This window comes from Vidua macroura, chromosome 12, assembly GCF_024509145.1.
Source record: "Vidua macroura isolate BioBank_ID:100142 chromosome 12, ASM2450914v1, whole genome shotgun sequence".
Classification (NCBI taxonomy): Eukaryota; Metazoa; Chordata; class Aves; order Passeriformes; family Viduidae; genus Vidua; species Vidua macroura.
The window spans coordinates 1,589,170-1,616,719 of record NC_071582.1 but is presented as its reverse complement, the minus strand read 5'-3'; the positions used below and the strand labels follow the sequence as shown (position 1 = coordinate 1,616,719).

Genomic DNA, 27,550 nt, shown 5'->3' with positions numbered 1-27,550 from the left:
CCATTTATTATTTTATAAATTTAGATCAGGCAATGGTAAATCATGTATTATTGTTCTTAACTCCTCTAATACAGTCTATAAAATGGAAAGACTGAGAACCTAAAATGGATAAAGAAAAATATCTTCTTTATGATGCACAGTTAATCTGTGAAACTCATTACCATTAAGTTTCAGTGACACTAAAGAGCTTAGCAGGATGTCTTTACTGGATTATCAAGTGTACTCCCTTTATCCGTGCAAACATCGCATTATACAAGATCTAAAAAAAAAACATTCTCAAGCTTCAGGACTAAGCCAGCTTCTCAATAATCAGAATTAGGAATGAACTTCATGGCTTAGAAGTTTCAGGTTGTCATTTGAGAAGTTTGTTTCACTTTCCTCTTCAGTGGCTATTTGTGTAGGGACTGAACTGCAGGAGCCACTGGAATGTGTTCTGTCCATAGCGCCCTGTGACTGAAACCTGGGCACTGCTTGTCTCTGCTCAGTGTTTTGCAGCAATAAAGTGGTCAGTGTTCTGAAGAGAAGCTCCTGGATAAGGTGGCCTCTGACCACCCTCCAGCCATTAACCTCTGCATTCTTCCTCAAGCATTATTCAGTCAGTTTAGGCTTTATATTTGCTTTATTAGCAGGGCCTGAGGGTATCTCAAAGCACTCTCTTTGAAACTAATATAGCTACAAATTACACAGTTGGTTTTTTGTGTGTGTAAAATGAAGTCCTCTTCCTTGCCATCTCCAACTGTACAGCTGCCATTGATGGCTGCTGTGTTGATGTCCACTCGGGGAGGAGATCAGTGTCTGTGCTGGCCCCAAGGCCACATCAGCTTTTCTCTGTTTCTGTCACTAATTCCTGCCACTGGGATTTATGTGCTATCTTGTACAGAACTGTGTTCCCTCACCTTTACCTCTGGATCTGACCCTAATTCAGGAATACACTCTCACAATCACTTCTTATAAGCGTTCCACTTTATCTCCCTCCTGTTCATTGCTGTTTATGAATCACTCTAATTGAGCAGGCGTGCTCTGAATAGAGGAGAGCACAGGTCACACAAGAGCTGTGATTCCAGTGTCCTCACCAAAATTAACACGCTACACAGGCATCTTTCTGGATCCTGCTGTTCCCAAAAGACCAAGGCGAGTTAGACTGCATCATCTTCTGGCTATCCTCCAAAAAATGTGGAGGAGGAGAGCCTGAAGGAAAGAGAGGCATTTGTCCCTGCAGAAAAATAACACTTTTAAAACAGTTTTGAGCCTGTGCTCACGTGAATGGCAAGTATTTAAATTCAGTGGGGTGTTGTCTGAAGGACAGTCATTTTTATGGCAAGTTTTTTTGCTTCACATAATCTCAGCTTCTTAGGAAAACAGACACATTCTCTGCATGCAGAGGGCTGCTTCCTCCACTAACGGAATAGCTGTTCAGCTTCAGCCATTTGTGCCCGAGGAGCAGAGTTCTCTAAGATAATTAAATTCTATGAAGTTTGTTTTTGAAATAAAAAAGGGGAGAGAAAAAACTTGGACAGAGGAGGCTGCACTCACTGTTGTAGATGCTAAATATGTGCTCTTATGCAAGGCATCAAAGAATCCATCCTGGCAAAATATCTATAAATATCCCAAATAAGGAGATAGCTTTAAGTATGACTTGTTACCAGTAAGCAGATAGAAAGTTACACCATATCAGGTTTTAGTGGTTCTAATCTGAGAGAACTGCCTGTTTATCAGCTGCTCCTCTTTCCTCGAAAAACCAGTCATTTTAACTGTTTAGCTCATGAAGCAGCTGGGGATGTGGTTCTTGGAGCTCCCTAAGTGAGGATGGTTCCCCCTTTTAGTCCTCCTGTGTCCTGCCAGTGCCACTGAAGGGCTTGACATTTTCACTGTGTACATAAGCTTGATCTCTCTGTCCTCAGCGTTAAGATACTGGGAGGCATTTCCCCATGGATTTCATGACCTGACCTCTAATTACTGTGGTTCAAAATGTATTCTTGGGAGGCTCTGAATGCAGATTTGAGATACTCTCTTACTTTCAACAATAGGTTAGTGTTACTTCCTAAAGCTCCTCTTGAGAGCTGAACGTGCTTTTCCCGGAGCAGCAGGCATGAGTAAGGCCATAGCCGTCATTCCAGAGCAGTGATGCAGCCGTGCCCTGTGTCCCTGCAGGGAGGCAGTGCAGGAGTTAAGAAGGCAGGGCTGGATGTGCCTGGCTGCCTGGGGCCTTGGCAGGGCCCAGCCCCCGAAGGTAAACACTAAGGTGCAGTAGGTGTATCACTCTGTGCAGAGTTCAGCCCTCTCGCTCACAGCTTGCACAACTTGTAGCACACCAGAACACTGTGGAATCAATGGCTCGCCAGAGTTTCAAGACATGATTAAAAGACTCAAGAAGGCCCTGAAAGAATTTCCTTTAATGGGGAATTGTGTGAGTGAGTACAGTGGGTGAGTTGGTATTTTTTTTTTCCTTCTTCCTTTCTAGCTCTTGGTTTACTTTGGCAAAATGCTTCTGAGCTTAGGTTTAGTGTATGTGCATGCATGTGTCTGGTTTGGAGAATGAGTATGTTCTTACCTCACCAAGTGATACTAAAAAGTTACTTTGAGATGTGATAATTCCTGGTTTGTGGCAATGACAGAACTGTGAAGCTATTAGAATCTATTTCTTCTTAAAGAAAACATTCCTGTAGAGGAATGCAGGTATGTATATTATTTACAGCAACTACAAGTCTTCAGTTAAATTATCCTGAGAGCCTTGTTACTGCTTTAATTTTATGTCTGCTTTACTCTGAAATTACCGAGGTTAACTCTTTAATGTGGATATATTTATGGCACATGGAATGTTCTTCACACCATTCCTATGCATGGTACTAAAATTGAACAAAAAATGGTACGCTGATTAAAGATTACATCCTTTTGAACTTACGCCATTTTTTCTCTTCCACTAACAAGTTCTAATGAGTTTGGTTTGTGTCAGCCTGCAGTTAAAATTCATGAGTCTGAGCAGAAACAGCATGTGCTCACTGCACCGTCCTGGGTCTTGTCATGCACAGCATTGGCATGTTGGAATCTTTGTACTTGGGGTTGCTACAAGATTTGTGTCCCAGGATTTTCAGGGTTTTGGCTTTGCCATAGACATATGCCTATCATTTATGTTAACTCTTTGTGGAAGTTTGAAATGCTTATCACAAAAGTTAAGTATCTCTACAGATACATGACATGCTGATTGTTTTTTGATGGAAGTGTGTTACTCCTGTCCCTAATGGAAGTCACAAGTAGTTCAAATTCTTCCTGGCGTATTTGATCAGGCTGTAGTAATGAGCACTAGCAAACAGCAAACATATGCTCTTGAGATTTGGCCTGTAATGACTATTTGTTTCTGCAAGTGAGAGAACATAAAGGCATGGAAATATTTTTGCTCTGACATGTTTTTGTGGCATATTATTGATAATTGCTGTTATATTTTCAGTACGATTGTGGGGTTTTATTAAATCTCGACATTTTTTTCATGCATATAATGCATAATTCTTAAATTATACTGCAATAAATATATCCATGGAAACCAAATAAATGCACGATTTTCAGGGTTCTGTGCTATAAGTCATCACAGTGTGATTAAAACTTCATAGCTAAGAGCAGGCACAGAGGAATGTCTTCAGTGCCTTTTGCAGTTGGCCTAATGCAGATGGATTTTAATGGTGGAGAATTTTATATGGGAAAGAGATTATTAGCCTAAATGAGGTCTGTTTCCCAGAGTCAGTTCCCAAAATCCTACCAGGATATGAAAGTGTATCATTGAAGTTTTATGCATTTATTGGGACTTAATCCCCCTTGCTATACCTTGTTCTATTTGTTTGAGGCACAATTGTTTGCACTGGCAAAAAACACCCTAAACTCTGCTGCTGTCCTGAGTCCCGCTCACTTTACCCAGAATCATGCCTGCACATTTACGAGTACGGACGTTGATGGTAGTCAAGCTGTAGAACATTTTATTGTAGTTTTTATATCAAAGGCATGAACTATTGTATTATATGTATTATTATAATAATGATAACAGTAACTAACATGTTACTGTTTCAGTCACAAGTTGTTTCTTCTCATTAAGGAAGATAATTGCTCTTAGAAAAGGAGGGTTCTTTCCCCTTCCTGCAGATACTTAGTGCCCAGCTTGTGTCTCCAGGTGACGTTGTTGTGTTTGTTTCAGTCAAGTGCCTGATGACCCGACCCTGGAGGAGCTGTCCCCTCGTGTCCCCAGAGCTGTGTTTGTGAAGCAGGACAATGGGGGCAGCGCCTCCGTCATCCCGGTCTCGTCCGCCCGCGGGCCACCAGGCGAGGAGGAGAAAGAAGCAGCTCCAAATTCTCCTGATCTGAGTACCTGCAGTGCTACCTACAGCAATTTAGGTGAGTGGACAGGAACTGGATCAGATTTTGGATACCTTTCCAGGGTGTGAAGAGCCTTTTCTTCTGAACAGCTCAATACATCTTCATGAGGGTAGCTTTTAATGCCTAACTGTTTAATGTTGATTTACAGAAAATAAAGATACATAGTCTCATTCAGAGATCATAACCAAGAAAGTGAAGATTCAACAAACTCAAAGGTTTGTTTTCCTGTAATTTAAAACAGTCTTTTAATTGCCCTTAGTGATAAACATCTCAAATAATTTTTAAAATCAACATTGTTTTATCTCTTTGGAGGAATTTTTGTCAAAGAGGTTTAAAATACAGAGCAAGCTACCTAATTTCTTTAGAAGGAATAAGAGAAATTCAATATTTTTCTAAACTTCAGCAAAAGATGGAGCTTTTTATTTTAGAGCATCAATAACTGCTAAAATATTTGTACCCATCTTCTGTTGGCTGAAACTGTTCTTATCCTAGTCAGAGAGTTTACTTTTGGTCCTTCCCAATGAGATATGAATGTCCTGAAGGTACTACTCAAAGATTACTGAATTCCTGACTCATTAAAGGGATCCCTGGATGCAAGGCTTCTCTGGAAGATAAGGGAGCAAGATAAAGCAGCGTCTCCTGGTGCACAGTATCAATATTATCAGCCTAATTTTCTGAAGCGTTTAGATTTGCAGTACTGTGAACTCAGGGATACCTCCAGCCAGGTTTTCTAGAACAACAAAATCTCTCATTTATTTACATTCCAGGATATCCCAGTACATGTTTTTTGAACATCCCAATCCTGTAAACACAGCAACTTACTAAGCATTTGGCCAAGAGTAAAGTGATTGTGTTGAGATGGCTCACGAGTGCAGGGGGTTTGGCACGTCCACACAGGTTTTAGGGATCAAGGACTAAACTTCAAACCCTCAGGTGCATACATTCTTTAGACATTCAGTGAAAGTGTTGCATTTTTTTGCTTAAATGCGAATTAGTGGCAAGCTTATTAGTGCATTCTACTGTTAAAACATTAATTAGGTGTTGTTTATAAAGCATAAGGAGGAAAAATATCCTGTCCAAGTGTGATGCTAACATCTACCAAGAAACACTTCCTCTAAGGAGGAAAACTAAAATCTGTATCTTTATGGAGAATTACTCATAGATCTAATAAATTCTTTTCAATTTAGTGAGATATATGTCTGCATCTATATTTGCTGTATTTAGAAGACAGGGACATTGCAGACACAATCCAGGCAGTTGAGTTCTAGCTGCATCAGAACAACTTGTACCATGTTTATCCCGTGCAGCAAAATACCACCAAACACTGGAACAGCTTGCTCAGAGAAGTTTTGGAATCTCTATCTGTGGAGATATTCACAGCCCAACTGGAGAGGATCTGGACAACCTGCTCCAGCTCACCCTGCCTGACTGTCTCAAGAGAGCCCTTCTGTCTGTCCTGGCCTGTATTAGTGCTGTTCCTAAGTCTCAGTGTTTCTTTTTAAAACCATAAAAAGTCAATCCCTTAGTAATCTATTCAAAATCTTCTCCTCACCATCCGTTCACTTTGAGCTGTGCTGTCTCCAAAGTAATCTTTTGCTGTGGAAGGGTTAATTTAGCTCTGGGGATTGCCTGGCTCTGGCTGGGAGAGCTGCCTGCTGGTAGGAGCAATGCTTCCCTAAATGGCACTGAGCTCCCTGGCTGCCCTTCAAAGGCTTTCTGCTTTATTCAAGCAACCTCACTTTCTAGTTCAGATGGCAGCAGAGAGATTTCTAGGTAGCAACAGCGAATAATTCCTACTTGTTTTCGCATCTTGCATCACCTAGGCAGCAAAATCTTATCTCTTATAGAATTAACAAATACTGGTATGTGAAACTGGAAGAAAGGATAATATGAGAAGTTACATCACATTTGACTCTTGCCTCAGCTGCAATTACAGCTGCATGCTACAGTTTGTAGTTTGTAAAATACATCACGTGAACATCTCAATTTGCAGCATAATGCACAACGTTCACCTTTTAAACTCATCTGATACATATTCCATGGTTTTTATTAAAAAGCAGATAATATGTCTCTACTTTGATAAATGGCTAATCTTCAGTTCTGACATGTCATGATGCCTTAGCACTTATGAAGTGTCATGAACAGAAATCATTGCAAGCCATGGTAAATTTTCATCTGCAGTCAGGTAATAGTTTATATCAGGCACCGCCCTCAAATATATTTGGTTTGGCCTTCCAAGAGACAAACCTTACAAAACAGAGGATTCTCCTCCAGGAATCAGTACAACATAAAAGAGTTGGGGCTTTTATGAGATCCCACTATGATCATAGGATAAGGTGTGTTCCTGGCTGTAGAAACGGGAGGAAATTTGAGTAGGAGAAGAGAGGTTCTCGACTGCCATGGTCACAGTTCTGGTGCCCACAGTTTAGGAAGAATGTTTTAAAAATTGCACAGGCTCTAAAGAAAAGTTTTGCAAATGCCTGGTATTGTGGCAAGCACTTCATAGGGACTAATTCAGAGTCTGAATCCATCCAGCTTATCAAAGGAAAAGTCTGGCTTGATCATGGTGTGGGTGCTCATGTGGTGAGCAGAACTGCAGTGAGGGAGACCTGTGGTATCAACTATTTAACAAAATCCAGAGGCTGCCACTTGAATCACTTGAAGGTGAAGAAACAAATGTTCAAATGTGTAAGGGAGGGCTTGGATGTTTCTTTTGTAAGTGGTTCTTTTATTGTTATAGAAGTTAATTCAGGTAAGCCCTGTAACTGATGATAAGGAAGACAAAGCTTTTCCTTTACAAATCTTTAAATTGTTCTGTCTTTGTCTGAATTTGTTGGGGAAATTGACTTGATTAAATTTGCATGGCTGTAAGTAGATTAAGGTATTCTCAGTATACTTGAGATAGTACTTCTGCCATTGAAAAAAGAATAGGTTATTTCATTATCAGCTGTTTTTCTCTTCACACGGAAATAGGAAAATGGAGGCTGGGTTTCTAGGCTTTGTGATTGCTGGCACTGGGAAAAAAGTCCCAATCACAGTGTCTGCCATGGGGCATTGCCTCAGTCAGTCAGTTAGACCAGAGCAGAAAACAGGCTGTAAATAAAGTAATGAGATCATTGTTGATGAAAACTGACAGTTCAGTGACAGACAGTGATTATAGCATCAGTCTGGTGCATTTTGGATAGTACATAATTAGCACAGGTAATGTCTAACATGGTGCAATGGAGAGTGGGCAGCAAGACCTGACAAGTCACCAAGCAAACAAAGTGAGACTTCTCTTAGCAAGAGACCTGTGCCCACTCCCAAATTACTGCTGAGACGCTGGTCATGCATCACCAGTGATACTTACCAAATGTCAGCTTCCCTGTCTCTAGCATGTATAATCATTCTGCTGAGGTTTTTAACTATTCAATTAACAATACATGTGTAAACAGTGGAGGACTTAATGCAAATCTGTGTACAGGACAGTTTTATAGGATAGTGGTATACATGGACAGCATTTATTGGAATTGGGGCTGTGAAGCATGCTGGTAGCTTTTGCTGTGGTTGGAAGGTACTTGATGCATCTGTGGGTTTTTTTCATGGTTTGGTTATTTTTATCAGTCAGGATAAGTGTTTATTAAGGGGTGATGTCAGATTTGATAGTTTCAGCAGCTAACATAAATAGGCTGCAATGTAAAGTCTGATGATAAATCAGTTACCCAGAAAAATTAAATTTAAATGCCTTTCTCAGATGTCTTTCAGAGTTTCAGAACTCTGCATGGTATCTGGAGGCTTAAGCATTAATATTTAAATAGTATAGTGAGATTCTATATTGGAAGATCTTATTGAACTGTAGAATTATTTAAAGCTCTCTAGAAATATCCTGTCTGTAAAGAGTTAAATTTTTTTCTGTCATTGAGCAGTCTGGAATCCACTTCAAAGATCTCTCAAAGTGGTAGCCTAATATTGTCCCTGTTCTTCCTCTTCATTTTGCCTCCCAAGAGTGTGGCTCAGGCTGAAGTTGCAATGTTGGAGAGTCTGTGCAGTAGGTAAGGAAATGACGAGTGCATAAACGTAAAATAGTTTAAGCATGCAAGGGGAGAAGAAAAGGATAGGCAAGAAAAAGAAATTAATGCTCTGCTAGCATTCCTATGCAAAATTGCATTCTTGTGCCTTTGACAGGGACAACATTTAAGACAATCTTTTTCTTGCTAGGCAATGATTTTATAAAAATTGAGCCGTGTCGTTTTCTGCCACGCTTGGGGAAAGCTGAGCTGGAGACTGGCCCAATAGCTATGAAAGAAATGTACAGTGCTAGAACTCAGCATAGAAACAGTGCAGACATGAAACTTTTCAACTGGATAATACAGATGGTTAGATTTCAATATGGAAAACTTGTTCTTGTGGGAAGAAACTACACTGTAACATAGCATGTTATACAAACTCATTTTTTTCTCAGCTGAGAGTACTTGCAACAGTAACTACAGAATGACTTGTACATTCAGTTCTCTGGAACCTGCCACCCCCTCCAGACATCTGAAAAAACAACTTCTGGTTATGAAAACCTTCTCCAGTTCTGTTTGGATGTCACAGTGCCAGTAGCTGTGCAAAAACAACACTGGTTGCAGTCTCAACACTCTCCTCTGTGTGAGTGGCTTTTGGAGGATGGAGTCATTAAAGCAAACAGAAAAGAAGAGAATCGAGCAGAGAGCTTGTTATAAATCTTACCTTTCCTGAAGAGGGCTGCTGCTGCTGCTGCTGCTGCTGCTGCTGCTGCTGCTGCTGCTGCTCAGGGTGTGCATCTTGCTCTAATTTGTTTCCCTGTTTCCCTCTAGCACCTGTGCATCCTTGGGTTAGCAAGTCCCACAAGCAAGGCCTGTTAGCAAACTGCCTCCTGAACAGCGTCTCTGTAAAACCCAGCAGTCAGGCTGTCTCAGCAGAGTGGGGAAGAGGGTGAGGAGGAGAAAATAGGCAAGTGATCTTTAGCACAGTGTTGCTGGGGAGAAGTGCATAGGTCACAGATTTTGTAAGAGTGAGCAGTTGTGGAAGAGGACACACGTTTGCATGAGTAAGAGAATTGGATATCAAGTAGAAATGAACTTGTCTTAGGATTAAGCAAAAGGCATCTGGATGTGTGTCTGGCACACAGACATCAATTCTGCTTTCGACTTGGAATCATACCACACTTCACCTCTGCAAAAGGAACTTCAGGACAGAGTTCCTGTGGTGCCCAGCTGACACCAGAATTCGGTGCTGCAGCACAGCAAACATTCGCTGCAATACAAAGGAGCAGTAGGGTCCCCTAAGCCCTCCAAGAGTTACATTTTCTTCAGCAACCTTTACAATAATTTGCAGTCTTCCCTGAATATCAGGTATGTACAAAACTGATAGGATTTCCTGCTCAGAACTTGGTTTTTTAAACATTGGAATAGCCAGGCTTATCATTAAATCCATAAGGCTCTTCTGAGGGTTTCTGGAGCTTAAACAAAGGATAGGGATAGAAGTTTCATTTGGGATGTTGTCTCCTTGGAAAGATTGAAAAGAGAACGATTGTTAAAAAAGCAGAGTGTAAGGCTGGTTTTTTTGAGGATACATATAAAAATATGATCCTCTCTGATCTTCTGAAATTAGGAGGTGTATTTCAGCATTCTGTCCCAGCACTGCAGGGTTTGGTACATCCTGGCCATGTGGATTTCAGGTTCAGTAGTGTTCATAAAAACTGTAACAACATATCTTAACATGCAAAGGAAGCTAATATTTCTTTCTTTTTGCAAACTGCAAAGTGATTAATTATTAATTATGGATTAAAGTGATGTAATTCAGATCTGAATCTTAGATCCCCCTAGTCTTCCAGTTTAGTCCTCTCTTTACGAGGATTTCGTGGGCTTGGCAGTGTTGGGTTAACAGTTGGACTCTGATCTTAAAGGTCATTTCAGCCAAAATTATTTTATGATTCAGTACATTATAAATAGTCAAATAGTTATACTGTCTGTTCCCTTACTAGAAAAGATGCTCAGCTGCAATTACTCAGAGAATCCATTCAGCTCTGCTGTTTTCAACTGTCAGAGCTGGCTTCCTACCTTACCGTGACAAATCAGTGAACCTCCCAGGAGAAGTAGAAAGCTTATAAAATAATTTCTCTGAAAATAGCAGTTGATTGGAAGGATCTCATCTTTGATATGAGTAACAACAGTTTAATTGTCCCAGAGCAGTGAGCTGGTCATTTGTATTGTGTGTTTATTAGTTCTTATTCTCTTTTATATTGTTGTCTTTTATTTATTCTGGATTTCCAAGGACTCTGGCACTTTTGAAACATAAATGCCCCTGATAAAAGCCATCCAAAATACATGACAGGAAGTTTATATTCCCTGGATTCACACAAATGTCTGAAACTAGAAAATCCCAGCCTGTGTCAGGGCTGGGATTGCCATTCGGAATCTCTTGAGTGAAGGCGGGTCTGGTTATCTCTGAACGTAACATTGCCAACAAAGGTACCTATGGCAAGGTAGGAAGGCAAATGCATTAGAGAAGTTAAAATCAGGGGGAGGGCACAAGAGTTTTAATTGCAGGGTAGAAACTATTTCTGTCAAAATATGTTCCTGCTCTTGATGGCAACACACTTGTCAACTTGAGTGAAAGTTGGCTTAACTTCCTTGATTTCACTGTGTGAATCTGCTGGGGCAATCCTGACTGCCTTCTGTGACCACCAGAGCATCTAAACTGTGTTATTTGTGTCAGGCAGTTTCTGGGTTCCATTCTGAAATAGGATTTTCAGCCTGTCTAGTGCATTTCCCAGTTGTTTTATGGACTGTTATCCACCCTTAGTTTTAGCACATTTGAATAGAAAATAAGGAGTAATATAACAGTCAGTTGACTGCAGAAGAAATTATAGGACACTGGTTGTAATTGCTGAAACTGGACTTGGCCAAAGTGTCGAATTGAGGTTGGTTTCTGCTTGCAGTTCTTATCATTGGTCTGCTGGATGTAAAATGGCAGCACTGCTAGCACTGAAGCTGATTTCACTATATATGCCAAGGTCAAATCAAGACTGGCTGGATGTAATTAGATACATAATGATGCTGATTTGGTCATTTACTTTCTAATTAGTTCATCTTTTCTTATATGTATCGAGGGGTTTTTGAAATGTTGCAGGGGGGCAGGTCCTAGTCAGGGTTTTGGGGGCTTTTTGCCTTAAACTTCTTTGCAGAGTGCAAACAGGAGCAGCACATATGAAGTACTTTAATCTTCTCTTACTATTATCTTATTCCACAGGGCAGTCCAGAGCAGCCATGATCCCTCCAAAACAGCCCAGGCAACCCAAGGGAGCTTTGGATGATGCCATTGCCTTTGGAGGGCTGGCAGACCAGGAGACAGTGAACAACTTGCAGCCAACACCACCTCCACTGCCAAAGAAAACAATTTTGAGAGCTAACACAGAGCCAACTCCCCGAGATCTCCAGAAGCAGGCTCTGGAGAACAACCTGTGCATCATGGCCAACCCCACCTATGACATTGACACCAACTGGGAAGCAAGCAGCGCCTGCTCCTCAGTCAGCCTGGAGCTCAAGGTCCTGGACAACGAGTCAGGAGATTCCTTGGACAGGCCGGCAGAGAAACTGAGGGCAACCACCTCAGCGACGAACAGTGTTTCCAGCCTAACCACTATCAGTATTAAGGAGCGGTGTTCCAGCAGCATGGAGTCCCTGACGGGGCGGCGCCTCTCGCAGGCCAAGCAGGGCCGAGGCGTGCAGAAGCCACAGAGACAAGCACTTTATCGAGGCATCGAAAACAGAGAGGAGGTGGTGGGCAAGATCCGGAGCCTGCACGCTGATTCGCTGAAGAAGCTGGCGCTGAAATGTGAAGACTTGTTCATGGCCGGGCAGAAGGACCAGCTGCGCTTCGGGGTGGACAGCTGGTCGGATTTCCGGCTCACCAGCGACAAGCCGTGCTGCGAGGCGGGCGATGCCGTTTACTACCCCGCGTCCTACGCGAAGGATCCCCTCAACAACTACGCAGTCAAGGTGAGAGGGGCTGGAGAAATGCTAACCCAAGGGACCGGTGGCAAAATGTGACAGCAGCCATACTCTGCACCACATCCCGTAGTGATAGGCCTACTGCTGGCAGATGGGTGAGAAGTAAGGCTCCCAAGATACAGGCTCTTCCTTCTGTCCACACCCATCTGTGGCATTGGTACCTGCTGTTTAATTGCGTGTTTTTATTGCAGCTCCAAAATGACTGAAAGAGAAATCAACACAGCTTAGTCTTTGCTATGGTCACTGCTTAAGGACATTTTGAAAGAAAACCTGTATTTTTTTAACGTGTGTCGGCAGTTTTCTTGGGAACTGGCAGTAACAAAATCCTTTGATTCACCTGCATGCAGAGGAAATCAAATCATCACTCCTAGTTAGGAAAGGTCTCCTAAGAAATGGAAAAGTTCTCTATTTTCAGAGCCATGTAATTTTAAATGTAAATTCTAGGGTAATAGACCTTTCTATTCCCATACAAGGTCTTAGATTTTCACCAGTGCTCATTTCCAGCCTTTCAAAAGCTCTGCCTAGCCATCAGTGTTTGCCTTATAAATTCTTCAGCTATATTAAAGAAATAAAATTTACCAGATTTACTGCTAATGTATGAGTGCCTAGCTGGCAGCTGTCTCACCAGATATTGTTATTTCATGGAATTTTATATAGGTTGCTCTTTCTGAGTGCTGTATCTCTGCATTTCTCAATGTTTATCTGGTAGGAAGATAGTGAGAAGGACAGCTGAGACTCATAGCACTGTCAGGCTTCCTGTGTGACCTTGAGTAAATCACTGAACTTCTGACTCCTCCTTGTTGAAACTGAGATAAAACATTTATTGCCTGACACAGATATGTGAGGCCTGAGCTGTTATTCCTTATATTTCACATTCTCACAAGGGTGGTGCTTTACAGGAACAAAATGTTGTTACCACTCCCACATGACTGTTTACAAGCAAGATATAAAAAACTGAAAGGTAAGATTGGTGCAGCTAATATGTTTTTCTGAGGCCTGAAGAGGTATCTTTTTAATGCAGAGATCTGGGTCTAACCATTTATCTTGCGTTAATTATTAAGGCCTTCTTATTGGAAAAGATGTGAAATGAAATATGGATGTCTTGGAGCTGCCATGTCCAGTGGTACAGAGCAGCCAAGGAGAGCCAGACCATGGCAGTCAGCTGTGGTTCAGAATCAGCATCTGGCATTGCTCATGGCTGGCTTGGAGGGTTTTGCTTTAATACAATGATGCAAAATGATTGCTTCTAGGGCCCAGAGTGGTATTTTTCTATATGGGCAGGTTTGAGTTATCACTAATGTGATAGGCAGATGTGCCTTTAAAATATTCCCTGACAGGCAAGACCTGTGTCATTGGTCTGTTACCTCGTGTCCTCTGAAATACGTTTCTCTTGTAGAAAGCCAGAGAGAAGAAAGAACAGCAGGGTAACGTGGTCAAATAGGTGCTAAATTTTCTTTTTCATAATTCAAGTTTCTTAAAATAGTTATCTGACTAGCTAGGTTTATTGCATTGTAATAGATGCAAGTGAAGTATCCACAAAATACCCTTGAGCTGGAGGTCACCAGGAGCTGTTGTGGTGTTACGATGAGAGGAAAAGTTCCTCTTGAAAATACCCCTCGGGCACTTAATGGGATAGAGGACGGTGTTGGCCCCAAGTTGATCTTTGCCTCATAAGCCATCAGTCCAGGATCAGATTTGTCCAAAAGCCCATAACCACAGATTGCTGTATCATTACACAGAGATTTGGGGAATTTAGCTTTAACAAATATGCTAGTTTTTACTACCATGGGTGTATTTAGTGTGAGCCAAATTACATAGTAATCTACCTTCAACAAATAACCTGTGTCTTCCTGCCACTTTAAATCCCTCGTCCCCAAAACAGGGTGGAAAAAGCAGTGAGATGAAAACTACTGGTGTGCCAGTTGAATCCAAAACAGTTTTCCTGTTATTTTGGATCAAGTCTTAGAAATACATTTTGAAAGTGTATATGGAGCCACATCTCTGGACTGTGTAAATTAATGTAGCTCTTTTGAGTTTTGCAGCACTACCCAAGCAACACTGGCAAACAATTCAGACAGTTAAGAGTTTTTAAACTTAAAAAACCTAAGAGTTTTATGTTTTTAATATTAGATCTGAGAAACAATGTCATAATGAGATTTTTTTAAATTATTATTCTCTTCGTAGAAAATCAGAGATTCACCCCCAAACAGTGCTAATAGTCTTGATACATAAAATTGGCATTTTAATATTCTATCTCCAAAAATATAATTACAAAAGCATTGTTAAAAATTCAGCTTTGACCATTTAACTACTGCTGAATTAAATTTAGAACAATGAATGGTTTGTAGAGGTGAATGTACCAGTGCACTTTTCCATTCTGGTGGTTTCACCAGTAAAAGATGCTCTGATAAATTTGGTGGAGAACGAGCACAGCTTGTTCTGTTGGGGTGGATATTAGAGGAAACATTCATAGGGGGGTGTTGTTTCACAGCACTTTATTGTGAAATGATTTTTGCTTCAACTCTCACCTAATCTGCTAGTAAACACCCAGTGCAAAAATAGCTGCAGGAAGCTATGTGGAAATTATTTTGACTGAAACATTAGAAATAAAACCAGTACATAAGTCATGACCAGAAAAGTACTTTTTCAAATGGAAAAAATGTAGATTCCCTTTCAAGAAAGGTTTCCATAAAATTCCAGACGCTGAGGTGTTTTTCTTTCACCTAAGTGCAGTACCACCTTCCAAGCTGTTGGTAGATCTGGGGCAATATGGATAAACATTCCCCTGAAACCACAGTCTTAGCACTAATTCCAAATATATGGTGAAAAGGTTACACCAAAGTAAAAGCAGCACAGAGCACCAGCTCTTTGGACACAGCAGACTGGATGAGTTCTCTTCTCAGTGTCCTGACACAAATTGAATAAGGCACTGATGTGGTAGGGACGTCTGTTATTAAAAAATAAATAAATTAGATTACTCAGAAGGAATAACAGACAATATAACCTAGTGTGTCAGTGACATAAACTGGTTCCACTTTCAGAATTAAACTCTCGAAGCAGACTCTGTCCAGTATCACAGGCTGACTCACAGAAGCCAGGATTCAGAGTCTACATAGAACAACAGCCATAAAACCCAGCTGTCTCTGGCCACAGGCACGTGTGGCAGTGCTGGTCAGGTGGGGTAACAGGAATTGCAGGGATGCAAACAGCTCAGAAGGAGCAGTTCAGATGTATTGCTTTGATTGCTGCAGGGCAGCAGAAGTTCTCCTAGCAGTAAAACCTTAGGATTCGTGGTAAGGTTTGTGTCCCAGCTATAAAACACAGGAATGCAGAAGTAAGCAGCACCGGGCTGAACTTGGCTGGCAGTTTTGTATTGCAGCTGACAATTACTTCCTAGTCATGTTTAGTTTGTCACGGTGTGCTAAGGTTGTTTTATTTGGTAATTCAGCTTCCTAGTGGAGCTTCCTGTCAGAAGCATTGTTAAAGGTTGTCCCAGAACTTTGTGCTTCAGATCGAAACAAAGCAATGTACATTCAACTTCCAGCCCATTCCCAGTTCAGTCACAGCAAAACAGAATTCTGTGTTTTGGCACATCATTAAAAAGTCAAAGCTGTGTTCCAAGGCCAGATCAAGAAAATTAGGTCAATCAGAGATCAAACTGGCCTCCTTGGAAAACAAGGTTGTGCCAAGAACAAGCTATCAATTTGGGATTAGCAAGCTTTCATTCTACACAGAATTTCATTTGCAGTTGTCCCTCTGTGCAATACAACAAAGTGGCACAGATGGTACAGTCTTTGTGATCTTCTGTGTTTCTCATTTTCAGCGCTTGTAAATTCATTTCCCACAATACTGGTGGTGCTTTAAGTTCACTGTCGCCGTGTGAAATGCATGGGACAGAGTGGAAATGAGATTCCCTGCTGGGAAAGTGAGAGTCAGCTGATGGCACTGTAGGCCACGGGACTCATAAAGGAAGAAGAAAAGCTAACACAGAACATTTTGTAGAAACTCTGAAATGTTCAAATCCTGCTTCTTGGGCTAGGAGCACTGAGGAAAATTGAAATGGCAGGGTATAAAGAAACCTGTCCTGTCCCTATAAACGTGACAGGTATTCAGTTCACGTGGATGCATTAAAGAAAATATACATGATGACAGTGCATTCCAGTGAAAAGGAGCATGGATACTTTGCATTCCTTCCTACTTGTACTCTCCTTTTTTCTCATTGCTTTCTTGCATCATACGGAAGGGTTTTTCACCAACATTGCTTCATCTTTTGATCAACCAGCTCTTTATCAGCTCATGAAATAAGGCTGGCCAAGCCCTTATCAACCCCTTCCTTTCGGCTGTTATCACATACCATATCTTCATAGCTCAGCTGGATGTATTTCATTAAAGCAAATAGTAAATGAGTCATTGATCCTACTTTCTGTGCTAGTGTTTCAGTCAAAGTATTTTCACCTTTTCTTCCTGTGCCAAAAAACAGGTATTCAGCATACTCTATATGTAAAAGGCAACAGGATTTCCATCTTTTTGAGTAGATGACTGGAACAGACAAAAGTTTTAAAAATGCAAAGGAAACTAGACTATATGTTTTTTCCCAGCTTTGACACAGAATTAACCATCACAAGCAGAAAAGCAGCTCTGTGTGCGTTTCTTTAGCAGTTCATCACCAGCAGTTGAAAATACTTGTTAGGGAGGCCAATAAATTTCACAATTTGTTCCCTATATTTTTTCAACTGTAAATACTGACTTCAGTCACATAACTTAGACTCCAACTCAAACCATTTCGAAAGTTTTAAATCTTTGTCATTCAGATGGTAGTTTTAGGTGATAGTGGAGTTATTCCAGTACAAAAGGCTTGGTTGAGAATAATTTCCCATCGATGGTCTTAAATACCAGTATTTACTACTCTTTTACAAAATGGTAATATAAAGTAGACTGCTGAGTAGAACCTGCAATGTAAAAGAATCTGAATAGTGCAGTGTAAAACCCCAGGACTTACCTGAAGAGAAGCCAGACACAGGAACATCAGATCACTGCAGGTCTGTCTTCTAGAAACTGCTTTATGAATTCAGACAGGTGTCTAATTTGTTATCACACTCTGAGTTTGAGTGCTGCCTCCAGAAAGCCCAGCTTTCCCTTCCTCCTGACAGCTGCAGACTGCCCAGTGAACAAATTTTGGTGTTTGTGTAGTCAGCAATTTAATCAGCCTGAAATAACCCAGCTGCCTCTTCCACTTCTCACTTCACGGTGTTTGTAAACAAAAAGCAAGAAGCAGAAAATACATCTCAAATCAGATCTCAGCTCTCTTGTCTTTGTAGACACTGAATGCAGGTTCATGTACCCATCTAATTCTCTGTATTAAACAAGAGAACTGGAAGTGTCCAAAAGCCATCACTGTTGGCCATTTGTGGGATTAGAGATCTTTTCCCTATATTGGTTAGATTCCTTAACAGCACAATAAGGAGGGAAAATCTCTTTGAATGAATGCCGTCATTTTAGTGCCGGTTTTAATTATGATACTATTTAGTATTTAATGTCTGGTTTGTTGATAACTTTTATACTCTCTTTCATTGATACAGAGGAGTCTGAAGCAAGACCTCGTGAAATTTAAGAACTGATTTTGGGGAAGGTTTGGCCCTGCTGTGGCTTCCTACTTCAGAGTGGACAGTGCTCTGAATGTTTTCAAGAGCACGTGGAGTTAGTAATGTAACTTATTCTTCCTGCAAAGTGTTCCGAGGATCATCGGACACAAACCTTTGTTCCGCTGAATGCTGGAGAGGCCTCAGCTGCAATACTGAATTCATTATAGGTACTACTCTTCAGAAAGGTGTAATACATGGGAGAATCCAGAAAAGAGCAACACAAATCAGAGAATTAGGAGTAAAGATAGAAGAAGTAAGGGCTGGGTATTTTCAAAAATAAACAAAGAAGATGGAAAAAGTTACATTTTCCCCAGTTGTAAAGGTATCGTATTCAAGGATGGGAATCAGGAATCAATTTTTAGCCAATTAGCTAGGAGAAGAGCTGTCACTTAAATTGGAAGTAAAGTTGACTTAGGATTGGATAGTGGAAAGAAAAATAAAGAAGATAAAGAAGCAGAACTGCTTTGGGGTGGGTTTAGTAGGCTGGAGAGGTGTTTCTCAGGGATGACCAAACGGATGAGACTGGCCTTGCAGGCCACTGGCTCAGGAAAAACATCCTCTGCACCAACAGCTGGATGCCTTTGGATGCAGATGTGCGTGGCCAGCCATTTCTAGATGAGAAGAAAGCATCACCACATCCATAGAGCATGGATGAAAGTGTGCTTCTGTACTCTCACAGTTCTGGGATAGGCCATGCTTACTAAAATGAGGAAACCAAAGCTGATTTTGAGAGGTACAGATCCTATCTCCAACTTTAACTGAAATAGTAGTAAATTTGAGAACATTCTCTGAAGTAGGAAAATGAGGGTGCCTAGCACTAAAATTAGAAACTAGGAAAAGGTCTTGATTCCTTTGCTTTTCTTGTTGGCAAGGAGAAATCCTTTCCATAAACTTTTTTTAAAGCCTTATATTTACCAAACTGAGATGTGTATATTGTTTTCAGAGCACATACTTTGTGGATTATATATTCCTAGCAGAATATCAGTTTTAGCTGACTGGTGGCACTAGAAATCCTCTGTGGATTAAGAAATAGAGTGCAGTAGCTAAGGCCAAATGTGGTTCTCAACATTTTTCACCAGCAAGTAAACTTGACTTTAAAATTAAACTCTTTCAGAATGAGGTTTTTTGTTGGGTTTTTTTAAATTATTATTAGGTCATTTAAGTATTTTTAAAAACTAAAGGCTGAATTACAACATGCTGAACCTTTTCTGCAGTTGGAATTGGGTATTCCCATGGCTGACTGTGCAAGAAGAAGGCCAAAGACTTGAAGGGCATAGATGGAACAATTTTGTTTTCCTTAATAGCTCTTCTCCCAGTCAGATTTGATACACAGCATGTGTGTACATTCAACACATATATATGAGTCTGTCTATAGAGCTTTTCTAGTTCTGCCTTTTGTGCAGTATTAAGTATTTAATCAATCTGGGGACTTCAGTCTCAAAGACAATCAGCTGACATTTTCTTTTTCTGTATAATTCAAAGGTTATTGCTATATTTTTGCCTCTATAACCCTTGAGAGAAGGGACCAGGGACACACATGCCACTGAGAACTCACTTCACCTCTAACAGGGTAAAACACATTTGAAAATTTAAATGAGCAAAAGCCACTGTATAAACAGGATAAGGATCAACATTTCCTTTCATAAATAAAATTGACTAGAAAATGCATTTTTCAAATCAGTTTTGTGGGTTTGTGGCAGTTACAAACAGGCAGTTTTAGTGTACATAATGAGTAGGGAAATGTAAGTGCTTGTGAAGTATGGAAATATGCAGAGTCTCAAAGACAACAGGACAATCAGAATGTTGGTACAAATTTTGTCTGAGTTCCTGTGGTTCTCTGACAATGCAGTTTTCTCATCAACTACCATAAAAGATTAAATCTCACATTTATATTTCTTAACCACATAGCATATAAAATATGAAAAATTTATGTGTGTGTTACTGAAAGGTGAGTTTATAACTTCGCTACAGAAGTTCTGAGAAGGGGAAAAATAAGAAACAGACAGAAAAGTCACCTAATGCTTACATTTGGGGTTAGGATGAGATCTGGGTTTCTTGGTGGTGGTGACTGTGTATAACAGTGTTGACCTGAGTCATCTGGCTTTCCTTGGTTTCAGAGATGAGCTAAGGGAAGCTGTAGCTTCATCTGGAGAGAGATGACTTCCTCTTCTTTCTTCTCTGAGGTTTGCACTTAAAACCTGTTGGTGCATTACAGCAAGTGAATATTTAGACTCTAACCATGTAAAAGATTAAAACATACACTTAACCTTACATGCTGTGAATGATCTCTCTGAATTTAGTAGAACTAAGGTTAACATGCAAAGGTCAAGACAGCTGAGTCTTTTTAATTTTAATCAGTTAATGCCTTAGAAACAGAGGCCCTTATAGGGCTTGTCCAGTGATTTTTGTCAGGGATTGGAGCTGCCAGTTGTTATGGGAGCACACACAATTAATAAGGGTATGTTGATAATGTATATATCAATAAGATACTTCTGGACATAAATACAGTATACATGGCAAAAAACCAAACCATATTTTGGATCTTGATAACTGATTGAAAGCAATTAAGGTACCATGTTCTACTGATTGTCCATTCATCACCTGAGCCAAGTCTGCCTGGAAGCAGCCTGTGCCATGCACACATACAGCCCTCACTGCAGACACACCGCTGCAGCTTATGGATTTCAGTTCCAGTTACAATGGGCAGGGAGCAAACATCAGTCACCCAGCTGACAGGGCTTGACTTGTTATGCCATGCTAACTCAGCCATGTGCAAGCGTTTGGTCAAATACTTTATGCATATTTCTTTGTATCCTCTGTTGCAATTGATTATTTTTATCTTGTTCAAGCTTCACACAAAGCTGAGAGAACTTGCAATAAAATTATACAGGTAAACAAGTAACTGTAAAAAACTTTGCTGTACATTTACCATGTATCAGCTGCTGTTCTGATTAAAAACCAGAATTGTACTTTCCATTGGATCATCTATGCAGAGAGAGAGATGCCTGCGTGTATTGCTCTGCAATTGCTTACCAGCCAATGAAAACTGGGTGCCTTAAGACAGTCTGCCATGGTCAGTTAATTAAAAAAAAGTTCATTGCTCATGTTTAGGCCTAGACAGGAGATCCCATCAACAAAGCACATGTTAAAAAATGTATATAGAATTTAGAAATTAAAGAATTATGTCTGTTCTGTTTATTTTTCCCCCAGATTTGTAAGAGCAAGGCTAAGGAATCCCAGCAGTATTACCACAGCCTGTCTATCCGGCAGAGCCTGGCTATCAACTTCAACATCCAGCAGGACTGCGGCCATTTCCTTGCTGAAGTGCCAGTTCGCCTCCTTCCGTGGGAGGATGAGGACGCGCCGGATGTGGAGGAAGAGCGGGAAGAAGAGCAGAAAGAACCCGAGCAGAAGAACAGAGACGCTGCTTCCAGCCCAGAGGCCTCCCGCAGGGACAGCCCCAGCAGGCAGGGCACCCTCAGCAAGCCCCGCAGCCGCGTGGTGGTGATCACACGGGAGGTCCCGCAGCTGACGGTGGCCGACTTCGTGCGGGAGTCCGCGCCCCGCCACAGCAAGAGCCCCGACCTGTACGAGAGACAGGTCTGCCTGCTGCTCCTGCAGCTGTGCCTGGGCCTCGAGCACCTGAAGCCCTATCACATCACACACTGTGACCTGCGCTTGGAGAACCTGCTGTTGGTTCACTCCAGACCGGGAGGCAGCGCCCTGAGCCCCGAGGCCACAGAACCCAATCCCAACACTGCCTGCCCAGCCAGATTAATTGTGAGCAACTTCTCCCAGGCCAAGCAGAAGAGTCATATGGTGGATCCTGAGGTCCTGCGGGATCAATCCCGCCTGGCTCCAGAAATCATCACTGCAACGCAGTACAAGAAGTGTGATGAGTTCCAGACTGGCATCCTCATCTATGAAATGCTGCACTTACCCAACCCCTTTGATGAGAATCCAGAGCTGAAAGAGAAGGAATACACTTGTGCTGATCTCCCCAAGATTCCTTGCCGTTCCCTCTACTCTCAAGGGCTTCAACAGCTTGCCAGCTGCCTGCTGAATCCCAACCCTTCGGAGAGGATCTTGATATCAGAAGCCAAAGGAATCCTTCAGTGTTTGCTTTGGGGTCCACGTGAGGACTTGTTCCATGCTCTCAGTACATCTTCCAACCCCTCGCGGAGAGATGCTATACTTCAGAACTGGCTCGATATAAAAAGGACGCTGCTGATGATCAAATTTGCAGAGAAGTCCTTGGAGAGGGACTGTGGAATTATTCTGGAAGACTGGCTTTGTTGTCAATATCTGGCTTTTGCCACTACAGACTCGCTTCATCGTATTGTGAGACTCATGAAGCAGCACTAGTTGTAGAGCCTGTTGCTTTTCGTGAAGCATCCCCACCTCTGCCCCAGCCCTCACTCCAGCCTGCACTAGGGCTCACACTTTGTACAATTGTTACAAAACAGCCTAGACATTGAAGCCAACAACTCTGAGCAAATAGGTTCTAATTGGAGAAATTGCATCCTGTACCAAGTATGACAGAAACTTTACTTTTTTGCCAGGCCTGCTAGGGATTGATCACATACACGACTGCATTTGGATCAGACAGTATGTAACTTGATTCATATCTGGCTGAAAAGGAGAGCAAGCTTTGATACCACTATTTCTACCACTGCAGTAAACAAATTGCCCTCCTCTTCTGGGTAGCAATTTCCTACGTAGCATTGATTAGTGAGTAGCAGTGACCATAAGCAGAGATGGATTAGTGGTGAATGTGAGATGAATTATCCACCATGCCACAAAACACTCATTTGCTTTCACTCCACATACCACACATTTCCTCTCAGCTTAGTCAGTCCCCCACAAGCAGGCTGTGCTCCTCTTTCCTTTGGTCTCAACCAAACAGGTTCTGATCTTTCTCTTATACTTCACACCACCTGTACTTTCCCCCCCAGATGTGGTTTTCCCACTGACCATGGCAAGTGTCAGTGAGCAGTAAGCACCTGTGTTCAGTCCTCTTCCCTCCTCCTCTGCCTCATTGCCTACCCATGTCCTTTCTAACCATGGATCCACGATTTCGTCAATGCTGCCTTAATCACACCATTACCCTTAGCTTGAGACCTGTGCATTAAAAAGCAGAATATGCACACTTTATCCTATTTCCTAGGCAACTTTCACCAGTCTGGACTGTTGATGTACTGTAGCCATAACCACATTTATACAAGAACAATACAACACATGGTGGACCATTGAAATTCCCCTTCCATTGCAAAAAGCACTAAAGCCTGATTTGAAATGGATGGGACGTACATAACCTTCTCTGACAATCACTGCTATGAATCAGGGATGAAAATAAAAGCCACCTCTTCTGTTTTGTTTTGGTCTGCTCTTGTCACTTACGCCATACTGCAAAGTGAGACTGAAATTGGCTTTGCAGGTTTGTTGGCAGGAGATAGAAACGTTTAGAGCTTGTCTGTGTGCAGCTAACAGGCAACATGGAGATAACTTTTACTGCGGACACAGTTCTCTGAAGGGTGAAAACAAGGGGGCAAAAACTCTGTTGTTTCATTATTGAGGGAGCTGGTAAGTTTGGCAGCCACAACCAACAGCATCATGATCCACATTTCCCGCAGAAGTGCTTGGCTGCCCATCTCTTGCCTCTTGTAACCAGTGTTTTCTAATGTTGTTATAGACAGCACCCTAAAAATGGAATGTTGTCAGAAGAGCTCAAAGAGCATCACAGACAGAGTTTTGGACTAGAGCAGGAATTAGTGAGGATTGAACAGTGAGAATTTTTAAAACCTCAACTTGAAGGAGCTTTTTCACTTTTAGAGGCCACTGCTGACTTCCTTCTGTGCCCTAACAGCCGTTTCCCATGGAACCTCTGTACAGACAATATCTTTGCTCATATTGGTAGGCTAGGAGTTGTTTCCCAAGTTACTCTGAAGAATGGATCTGGATGCAGAGGGAAAAGTGATCCTGAATACTCTGACCCGGGTGATGGAAAGCAGACAGCCGTAGTTACGAGCCTGTGCTTCTCTCCTATGGATCTATGTGCAATTCTTGTATTATTTTTTAAAGCTGTACATTACAGTGTTCACTTTACACACCAGCCTTTACCCGATGCTAGATCTGCAGCCCCTTCCTTTACTTTCCTGGCACATAAATGCAGATATCCGTGTGTTCTTTTTATGGATTGATGTTCCATTTTAATTGTTAAAACTGTGAGGAATCAATTCACTTCAGCCTTGAAACAAATAGCCACTTTATACAACATATGCATTCTTGGACCACATGCATGGAAACTGAACAGTCCTCCAGGCTTAAAGTCAGCGAGAGTAGCTCTGGATCCACGCCATACATCGAGGGGCTGACGTGTCTGTGTTATTCTTCTCTGGCATCTCTCAGAGCTCAGCTGAATGGCGTGTGGAAGCCTACATTGATTGTGCCGTAGTATAGACTGTCTTTGTTACCTTCCTAGAGATTTTTTTGAAACTTCTGATTATTCTTTTGTTTGATTCACCTGTATCAGTGAAGGATCAGGCAAGGGTAAGGATAATATATTTTAATGTGATATGTATGTTTTTCTTTCTCTTTTTGGCAAGAAGGTAAGGATGGTGGCATTGATGCAGAAAAACAGGACAGTGCATTAAAAGCCCAAGTGCAATGTTTGTAGTTGAAGTACTTCCTCTACATCAGGAAAGAAAGTTTCTGCACTACTGCTGAGCAGCTTGTAGAAGAACCTTTACAAAGAATCTCCTGTTCAGTGCAGCCCTGCTTTGTCTGGACACAGGAGGGCAATGCTCCCATAGTTCACATACACCGAGCATGGCAAGTCACTTGTGTACTACCTACTAGCTATTAGTGACAGTGTGCTGAGCTGCCAGTGGGGCTTCTTCTCCGTGGTCTGGTTTTGTGTTTGTTCCATGGTGTGTGTGTGCGCCTGACTTTCCAGCTAGCTCACATAGGCATAGGAGTAACTCTTGGACCACTTGGCATTGCAGTGGGGCGATCCCTTGAAGCCTCTGGGTGTTCCCATGTTTAGGGACACGTGTTCCCACTGTTACTTTGATGTCAACACGCACATGCAGAGTTGGATTTTGAATGTTGTACAGCCGTACGTATTAATGCAGCTGGTCCAACGCCTTTGTATCTCTAGCTATCTAACTTCAGTTTGTATCTTTTGTGATGAACCAATACTCATTTTAGCTCTGCAGTATAATCAAGCATGGATAGATGTTCACTACCAACCTCTTTCTTGTGCAGCACTGGGTAAACTTTAGCAATTTGTAATGGTTGTGTGTTTTTTTTTTTCTTTAAAAAAGAAAGAATGGCCAATGTAATCAAACCTGATCTGGCCTGAGTTCTTCCTTGAGGAGCTTGAGGCTGACTTTGCAGATCTGCCCATAAATGATGATTGCAACTGTGTTTGTGGTGGTTCTCCATCCCGGCACCAGATTGTGCCACGTAAATACACACGAATGTATGCATTAAACTGATTGTAAACAAATCCTAAGAATGCTACAGCATAATTGCTAAGCAAAAGGAAAAAAACCCGCTCTGTTTGTAACAGGATCCTGTGTATGGCAGGAACAAAACCCCTGGCTGTGCATATTAGAACGTACTTGAATATGTGCACAGATCTTGAATTTTTTTTTAGCAATGTCGCACTTTCAGTTGAGCTCAAGAAACAGGAAGAGCTGCAAATCTAAGATAACAGTATTGACTGTAAATATATATTTTTCTATTAATAAAAGCTGTCATTCAAATATTTTTAACATGAACTCTAAAGATTTTTCCAGTGGAAACTAATTTCTGGAAAAATCAAATGCTTGTTTGAAGAATTATGATGAGTGGTTTCTGATCCTTTTAGAGCCATTAAAACCCTCTCTAATATTACAGAGAGAGCACAGTGATTGGATTCACAATGTTTAGTGCCTTGTCAAAAACCTGAAATGTAGCTGGTCAGTTGGTGGAAATCTTATTCTTTTCATAACAGCCCTAGAAATAATACTGCCCATGTAAAGATGCAAAAGACTTTACAAAATTAAATGCTGTACTTTGTATGATACTGGGTTGATCTATTCCATATGATTTGTGTGAACGGGTTCCTTTAAGTTCCTTGTAGTACAGCATAAACCTGAAGTAACAAAACTGGGCTTTCAAGTTTGGGGTCTGGAACAGGGAGAGTAACAGTGGATACCCAGTCAGTTGTTCCAGCCTGACCAGGCATCAGGAGAAGCCTCTTGCTCCGACAATCTGCTGCAGACTCCGTGCTGGCGAGGGGGATCGCTGGTCTGGGAGCAGCGGGGAGGGGGGAATGTGCTGCTCCTGCTGGAGCTGGTGGAGGTGCTGCACACCCACCCCTGGGCTGTGGTGGGAAATGCAAGCCTCTCTTCAAACAGGAGTGCTACAAGAACTGCTCCTGAGGTGATATGGAAGGTGGGTGAGTTTTGTATTTCTCAAATGGGAATTACTTATTACTAATTATCTGTCAGACCTCAGATCTGATCCAGTCAATATGCATAACCAGGTGAATATAAAGAGACTCTACTGATAAAAGCTTGCCTACAAATTTTTAGGAATGAGGGAATCCAGAATTTTCTTTTGGAGCCCCTGGAATGTCCAAATACAGAAGCCTGGTCTCACTTCAGTATTCAGAAATCTGTAACTCCAGCCAGGATACTGTGCTGCTGCCCCACAGAGAAGAGTGCAGGTAGCATTTACAAAAACGTTCCACCTTAAATCTTTTGTGCTCCACACATCCTACCCACAAAGTATGAATGGATCATCTTGACATGTTAATACAAGAGAATTCCTACATGTTATAGAGAAAAATATATTATTTAAATAAAATATGTGGTTTAGGGTTCAGCTACCTGCAAAATTTATTCAGCAGCTTCATACTGTAGGTCCTTAATTTTAACATGTATTTGCTGCTGAAATAAAATGTATCTGGTTCTGAATTCTTGTGCTGAGATTCCCATCTAAATTAATTTCTTTTGTTTGTAATAACTAATCCTTATGTAAATATAAAATAAATGATCCTGTTTTTATTTAAATAAATTTTAAGTTTTCTGAGGGATACAATAGAAACTGAGTCAGACCTTTTAATGCACTTTCTTTTCCCCCTTTCTCTGAATTGACTGTTTCTCAGTACAAACAGTACTTAACTGCACGACTAGACCATCGGTTTTACTCTGATTTTGCAGAGGTGGTGTTGGTTCTGCTAAAACTCCTGTAAGACCTGGAGCACAGTCAAAGCCCTTCAGCCAGCGCAGAGAGAGATGTGATTGTGATTTAGTTATGCAGTAAGATAACATCAAAGTAAAGAACAGAATTTTAAATACCTCTATAAAAATACACCTGTGGAAATATTCTGTAAACAATCATGTGGATTGCAAAGACTTCAAGCGAAGAATACACAAAAAATACTTTTCAGAACACTGGGGAGAAATTTCATAAGGGCACCCTCAACTCCAAAAGAAGGAGCAAGTCTTTTTCCCTGCTGTGTTGCAGAGAATTTCTGGTAGA

General features: G+C 41.4%; 1 protein-coding gene across 3 annotated transcripts in view; it reads left to right on the top strand.

Annotated features, from left to right (window-relative positions):
* PEAK1 (pseudopodium enriched atypical kinase 1) overlaps nucleotides 1–27,101 on the top strand; it is a 108,736-nt gene extending 81,635 nt beyond the window's left edge. For 2 of the 3 annotated variants that reach the window (XM_053988230.1, XM_053988229.1), the window contains 4 exons: nucleotides 2,308–2,424; nucleotides 4,181–4,377; nucleotides 11,614–12,362; nucleotides 21,227–27,101. In XM_053988230.1, coding sequence (XP_053844205.1) covers nucleotides 2,308–2,424; nucleotides 4,181–4,377; nucleotides 11,614–12,362; nucleotides 21,227–22,381 — 2,218 coding nt within the window. In that variant the 3' untranslated portion in view covers nucleotides 22,382–27,101. The remainder of the gene's footprint in view (nucleotides 1–2,307; nucleotides 2,425–4,180; nucleotides 4,378–11,613; nucleotides 12,363–21,226) is intronic. The other variant, XM_053988231.1, reaches the window with a different exon arrangement.
* The last annotated feature ends 449 nt before the right edge of the window (nucleotides 27,102–27,550 follow it).